Genomic DNA, 7,710 nt, shown 5'->3' with positions numbered 1-7,710 from the left:
CTTGGAGATGCAGAGATAATGTCTTCAGCGATTGTCGTATCCCAATGCGTATCGTTTTCTAATAAGTTAAATTCTTCACATGCAGCACGATATGTTGGGAACATTGCAGTCCTCGGTAGATGAGTGTCTAAGTGGCCCAGTCATTTAGTTAACTGAACAACGAGGATCCGGGTTCGAATCCCAGGCTAGTGTATGGATGTAGTTTTCGTGTAAGCCGAAGTCCTTAGTTGCCAGTGCTTGTAAAATATAGTTAGGTTGATAGTTTATAACTATATCCTACACTTTAATAATAATAATAATGTTGGGAACATTACATCATTAACAGTTCGTAGTGTCTCAAATGAAGTTGGCCCACGCACATTTACCAGCAACAACCGCAAATAGAAACATTCATAATTTTGAAAATTCTTGGATGAAGCATTCCAAGTATAATAACGTGACATCTCCGAGTAAAGCAATGTTCGTGCAAACTGATCGCTTGGGCAGATTGCAAAAAAACTGGTCATTGTAGTTGCTGGATGTGTTTCAGCACGTTGCGTAGCATTCGAAGCCGTGAAATATACTCGTTGACCATTCTCCAGATGCACCGCCAAATGCATAACAGCAGCATGACGTTCGTGAATTGGAAATGCGAATATACGCCAAATCGATTCAGTTCATTACAGTTGACATAACGACCAACTTGATAGTGTGAAATTTCATCGTTGGTATTTGAGGATTGCAATCCAAAAACCGCCATATCACTGCCATTCGTGACATATTTGAAAATATATTTTATGAACTTAACTGAATTGCAGTATTCAACGTTGCAATGTGTCTTGAACGTTTTAGAAATAAGTGGCGAATATGGAAAATCCAACTGTTGTCGACAACGAAATCCATTCGTTTCACTTTCGTTGTGACAGTTCGACCGTTGTCATCTGGTGATCGACGCGGATACAGCGGATACCCATCGTTGCCAGTAACAGTCTCCGCCGTTAATTCCATGAATTAAGTCCATGAATCATATTAGTAGTAACAACATCAAGTAGGTCTGGATCGACTTCATGATCAGGAATCTCACCACATATGATATCAGCTCAAATGGTCAGGCTGAACTCTTTCCACTAACCAAATAAGAATGTGCACGTGCGGCAGTCCTCGCTTTTGCCATTCGATTGAATACATCCAGCATCGAGTATATCCAAAGACGCATTGTTTAACAATAAAGTTCATCAGGGACCGAATTTTTCGCCTAAATATACGTGCTGTGATGTCGTGTCTATCATTTGATGTTTATACGGGAAGCAGCAATTGAGTAATTTCTAACCATTTTAGATTACAGGTAAAAGTAATAAAGAGATCTGGCCGGCCGTAATGACGAACATATGTCATTGCATCTTGTGCACATGACGTGGGCTACCAATGTACGTCGCCGGCAGAATAGTTAATCGACCAATATTAGCTGCATTTCCTTCAGTACTAACTGCATCACGTAAATGGATGTACTCCTCAGAACGCAGTTTGGCTAGGTTCAACCTAATAAATGTTAAACGTTCCGTTTCTATTTTACATACATGTCAACGCAATACTGCTGAAACAATCGACGAAACCGCAGCAAATAGTTGTCAGCATTTTGACGAATCATCAAACGATATGCATAATAATTCATTGAGCTAACTTTCTTTGCAGTTTCTTCACCTGAAATTAAAAATTTGATAATTAACCATTTCAAAGACAAATAATACAGACATTAACCATTATTAAGATACTGATACTTTACCATTCAATGGATTTATCAATTTAATATTAAAATAATATCCATTTTCTCCTTGCCAAAACATTAGTGGGTATTGCAATGCGTCGTATGATCGATGAGTTTCAGATATTTGGATTGGCCCAGTATCGCGACGTGTAAGCACAATATCGCGTTTTTCCAATTGTTCACCAACAATCAGGATAGCAACTTCGTCTACTGTTGGAGCATTAAATGTGCGTTCGTGTGTTCCAGATGGTCGTTTATCTGCTTTGATGACAACTTTATAGTCATCATTTGGCATGCGCTCTAAAGCACTCTTAAACAACCTGACCAAGGCATGATGTTCATGAAGCAGAACTAGGCGTCGATCAAGTTGTTCTTTCATATTGCCCATGAAATATATTTGTAAAAATTTATTCTATTCTATTCTATTTTATTCGTGTTAGTTATACCACTTATAACTCGAGATCTGCTGAACCAATCTTCGTGTTATTGATCCCTTCGGATTTGTTTCCTCCCGAATAGCAGAATACATCTTAAAAACAATAAATATTTGTCGGAAAACCCCTTAAAACAGCCAATTTTTTTCCCGTTACAAACGTTTTCTAACAGTCAATTTAAATAAAGTCAACTATTGTTTTAATGTCATTGTAGTGCTCTGTAATATACAATGTGAAAACTAAAGAAAAATTCGAATATTGTGTTTTGTGTAGTAACATAATAGAAATTCGAATATCGTGTTTTGTGCAATGTTTAGTAACCCATATTATCAAACCAAACCAATTAGCTATCTAATCATTATGCCACGTTCTAGATTATCCGATGAACAAGGAGAAATTATACGAGAAGAGCACCGCTTTAGTATTCAACGAGGAAGGGTATTAATTCGTGCTTCTCAAACACAAGAGCACACAGCCTATGAAACGGCTAGGTTAGAAACGAGAAATCGTCGAGCCTATCGTACAGATGAGCATAGGAATAATCTTCAAAGTGCAAGAAGAAGTGGTTCAAGAATAGATTTGAGTCGAGCAGACTTTCTATATGATTGCACCATCGACTACAGCTTGCATCGATTAGTTTGTGGCATTGTGGCTCATTGAAGTTTGGTGGTAAAACAACTGGTTTGTGCCGCCTTAGTGGTAAAGTAAAATTGTTATTATTGGTCCCGCCAACAGTGCCATTGTGTTTCCTACTTTATGGCGAAATACTAGAAATATGACATTTTCTAGCGAACACTTCAAAATACAATGTCTGCTTCCAAGTGACTTCATTTGGGGCTGAAATTATCGAAGAACATGTTATAATCCAACATTTAAGGTAATTTACGTTAAAAAAAAATTTTTTGTAAGATACAAGATCTGCAGTTGTGATCAGAGCAGATAAAAGACCTGCTAGAACACACGAACGCACATTTAATGATCCAACAATGGATGAAGTGAAATGTTTATTGTTGGTGACGTTCATATGACGCGTTTCAATACCGGCTGATGTTCTGGCAAGGTGACGATGAATATAACTTTAATATCAAAATGAAAAATTTATTGAATGGTAAGATCAATGCCGTTAACGTATTAGGTGTTCTAAAATACAATTTTTACCAAATTTGTTTTAGGTTAGGAAACTACCAAGAAGGTTAGGTCGATGAAATACTACTCATACCGTTTGCTGATTCGTAAAAGTTTTGACAATTATTACTTCAACAATATTGCGTTGACATGTCGAAACAATACGTAGCAATTAATTTTATTCGGTTGACTTCGGTTTACCTTGAATTGCGTTTAGAAGTGTATATTCAATGTTGGTCGAATGACTATTTTACCGGCGAAATACACAGGTATTTTAAACTCCTTGAATGTGCAGGGTTAATGCTTAGAAATTTAAACCAACCAAAACTGTGCAGTGGAAAGCGTTTGTTGATAAGAAAACTGATGATCAATACTTAAAGAAGAATTTAAAGATGCGGAAAATCGTATTCCAAGGATCCCGATTCGTCTTTTCTTCGCCATGACGATCAACAAATCACAGGACCAATCCTTGACTAGTTGTGGCCTTAATCTAAAAAATTCATGTTTTCACCAAAAAACAAAAATTCTCGTTTACAAAGGTGCTAAAATGAAAATTTCGTTTTACTTTTCAAATATAAATCAAAACAAAAATTTTTTTTTCATCTGTAAATCCCAAACGAAATGTTAAGAAATATTAAAAGCAGTCAGGTGACGAAACGAGGTTCGCCGGGTTTGCTAGCATACTTATAAAAATAACACTGGACTACTTGTCGTGCGACTCAATTGATAATACAAAGGTACGAGGAGGCTACATGAAAATGATACAAAGGTATCAAAATAGCGCGAATCATACAAATGTATGAGGAGGCTACAAGAAATTGATACAAAGGTATCAGAATGGCGCGAATCGTACAAAGGTACGAGGATTTTCTTTTGAAAATCATGTCCCGGAGCGTTAGTTGAGTATGATGCTCAAGAAAACAATGATGTCTACAAGGTTTTTGTGGGCAAACTGGACGAATATTTTGCACCGTTAAGGAATTCATCGTTCGAGAGACACCTTTTTAGGAATTTATCACCATTGGAAGGCGAGACTTCAACAGATATGTAATTTGTCTGAGACAACAACTTGCAAAGTGTTCATATGGCACAACAAAGGCAGAAATTGAAGATATTTGTCTTGCCGATAAAATAATTGACTCATGGGCTTCAAATGACTTAAAGAAAAGATTTTTAGAGAAAGAGCAAAAGCAGAGTGATCTAATAGATGCTTGTCAGGTCCATGAGCAAGTGAAGAGGTAAGCGACAGCGTCAACAAAATTTTCGCAAGGAAACGTTTCGGGCGAGATCCACCTAAGGCTTGCACCAGATGTGGGCTTGAGGATCATGATGCTAATAATGGAAAATGTCCAGCGCGGGATAAAGTTTGCAAACGCTGCAATTTGCTTGGTCATTTTGCCAGGCAATGTAGAACTCGGAACTCAAAGACGTCTTCGCACACGGGAGGATACTCCAATCCAAAGAGGCGCAAGGTATATGCAAATATTCAAAGCGTCGAAGATCAAGTGAAAAGCGATGATGATGAGGACAAAGAGTTGGAGTGTTTTAGAATTGATGGTTCGGCAAGAAATGATGACAACATTAGATGTAACATTGGAGGTGTGTCAATCGGAATGATTATTGATTCAGGATCGCCTGCGAATTTATTATGTGAGAAGCATTGGAAAATGTTGTGTAATAGCAACGCTGTTATGTGGAATATGAGATCCCAGACGACTGACAGATTTAAAGCATACGCGACTGAAGATCCGCTCAGGGTTCTTAAAGTTTTTGAAGCACCAATAAGTGTGAAAACGAACCAAGAAATGATTGCTACATTTTACGTAATAGAAAAGGGTAGTCAATCGCTTCTGGGAAGATAACGGCCATTCAACTCAAGGTCCTTACGTTAGGGTTAGATGTTTGCCGTATTGAGACTTCATTGCCGTTTTCAAAAATAAAAGGCAGATTGATAAAATTGGCCACTGATTCAGCGTGAAACCAGTGCACCAACCTATGAGACGGGTCCCAGTGGCATTTGAAGATAAAGTGGCAGATAAGATAAAAGACGCTTGCGATCGTGACATAATAGAACCAGTAAGGGGTCCGAGTGCATGGATCTCGCCGGTGGTAATTGCGTTAGTTACCAACCCAACACCCTGGTCACTAAATTGGGGAACGAGACCCAGGAAAGAAGACGTGGCATCGACTCTTTTCTGTTCCCAGAACGATTGATAATTTATATATGATGATCATACATACACAAAACATACATACACAAAACATACATACATAAAACATACATACATAAAACATACATACACACATGCATTAATTCGATTGTAACAGACACACAAAGATAGACAAAAGGTAGAGAATCCAAAAACATTATGAATAAAAAAGACACTTCTGTTTTAACATCTGAATCGAACAGACGTTTGAGTTACTCGGGGAAAAACCAAATACACACACATCTCACACACCCTCATTCAAACCATCTAGCTCCCGGTGGTAATTGGCGCAGCTGGGTCAGGAATAGACCTACTTAATGTTCACATTGAGAACTATGTCTTAAAAGCATTGGTAATTGGAACGGAATCAATTGTTGATAATCGTTTACATGGCAAAACCAATCACAAAAAAAAAAAAAAAAAAAAAAAAAAAATACTTACCTTACAGTATTTACATACATGTACTTGTTACACACATGAAGATTGGCCTACAGAATCAATTGCTGATAACTAAAGGTCAATCAAAGGTGAAATTAAAATTATTTTAGCGAAAGTGTAGGCTGAAATCATACTTTGATAATCGCCACAAAAAAAAAAAAATTCATAATTTAACTTACAATATTTCCAAAAAAAAAAAAAAATAAAAAAAAAAAAAAAAGAGGAATATGTATATACATGGATGCATATACACATGTGTATATGTAAATCTTATAATTCAATGGAAGTTATATGCTGCAAAGCTACAAGATCTCTTTTACGAAATACACATTGTTTGTCGCTCATTCTGCTTTCAATTTCATAATTCGGCGGAATTGCCAAAACGCTACAAAACCACAATACTTAGTATTGTATTTCGGGTGAAATCGATCTGATAGCAGAACCTAAAAGCTAAAAAGCAAGCAATTTCTGGCGAAACTGATCAGCTAGCTGAGCTGCGATGGGCAGACGAAGCGGCAAAGCGGCACATTCTAGTGAAATCGATCTGCTAAGAAGAGCTGCAATTGGCAAACAAAGCATTCATAAGTAGTAAGTTTTATTGTAGGCTCATTTACAAAAGTGAGCTCGAGTTGCAAAGACGTTAATAAAATTAGAAGTTCAGTTTAAAGTTATGACACCAAGTTTAAGAACAATATACTATTAATTACTATTAACAATATACTATTAATACATAATTAAAGTAATAAAGGTTTGTTACAAAATATTTTTAAAGAACATTAAGAACAATACAAACGATGCGATGTTAGTGCCATAAAGTGAAACAAAAAAATATACATATATATGTATATATATATGTACCTATGTGTGTATATATATATATATAAATGTATATGTGTGCGTGTGTGTGTTGTGTGTATGTGTATGTGCATAGACAATTATAATTATGTTTAAAACATTGCAGAATTTTAAAACACTCATCAAAAAAAAAAATAAAAAATAAAAAAATATAGAAATAAATAAAAAAAAAATAATAAGGATAATAATACAGATGTATATTAGTGTACGTGTGTGCATATGTATGTGTGTGGGTGTGTATGTGTATATATATGTATGTGTATACGTATATGTGTATGTATATACATATATATGTATGTGTGTGTCGGTGTTACATATATGTACATGTATATAAATAAATATAATAATGTTTAAAACATTACAGAATTTAGAAACACTCACGTCGACAAATCACGTCAACATAAATGCCAAAAAAATCTACATTCCAAGCAGCCACAAAGCAATGGATTCTGGAAATGCCTCAGTGTCACTTCCCACAACTATATCGACTCCAAAAAGACCTTCTATTCGCAAAAACCAAATACTAGCCAGAATTTTCGAGCACAGGTAACACCATACTTACGCCCCCAAAACATAAGAAATCATCCAAACAACAACCCCTATTCTAACAATAGAAGCCAATTATTTAGAAATAATTCAACAATTTCTCAGCCTAACATTAACAACCAGGCTAATAACAACTACCATAATAGAAATTCAACTGTAAATCCTTTCAATTCAACAGGCCCAACTAGGAACCAATTACACAATATCAATGAGCAACAATCTTCAACTGAACTTTGTAATATTAATGACGCAGGAAATTTTTTCGAAACTGCCTCCGAGAACCAACAGGGTACTTAACCAAAAAATCACACGGATCGACACTCCCTTTTATATGGATAAATTCCGTTACAACTCAACC

General features: G+C 36.1%; 1 protein-coding gene across 1 annotated transcript; it reads right to left on the bottom strand.

Moving 5' to 3' along the window:
* Nucleotides 1–1,543: 1,543 nt before the first annotated feature.
* On the bottom strand, nucleotides 1,544–2,191 carry LOC124461606. Its single transcript, XM_047013123.1, has 2 exons — nucleotides 1,763–2,191; nucleotides 1,544–1,680 (listed from the first exon to the last, which is right to left on the bottom strand). Exons 1-2 carry the CDS (start codon nucleotides 2,130–2,132, stop codon nucleotides 1,544–1,546), a joined length of 507 nt encoding a protein of 168 aa, XP_046869079.1. The 5' UTR covers nucleotides 2,133–2,191.
* Nucleotides 2,192–7,710: the final 5,519 nt, after the last annotated feature.

Source organism: Drosophila willistoni, unplaced genomic scaffold, assembly GCF_018902025.1.
Source record: "Drosophila willistoni isolate 14030-0811.24 unplaced genomic scaffold, UCI_dwil_1.1 Seg559, whole genome shotgun sequence".
In the NCBI taxonomy this organism is placed as follows: domain Eukaryota; kingdom Metazoa; phylum Arthropoda; class Insecta; order Diptera; family Drosophilidae; genus Drosophila; species Drosophila willistoni.
This window is presented reverse-complemented; position numbering and strand designations above follow the sequence as displayed.

What these genes read in the sequence shown, in the direction of transcription:
- LOC124461606 (XM_047013123.1), bottom strand. Translation starts at nt 2,132, where the DNA reads ATGGGCAATATGAAAGAACAACTTGATCGACGCCTAGTTCTGCTTCAT. An exon ending in ATTGATAAATCCATTGAATG is followed by an intron (nt 1,681 to 1,762) that starts GTAAAGTATCAG and finishes TTTTAATTTCAG; the next exon opens with GTGAAGAAACTGCAAAGAAA.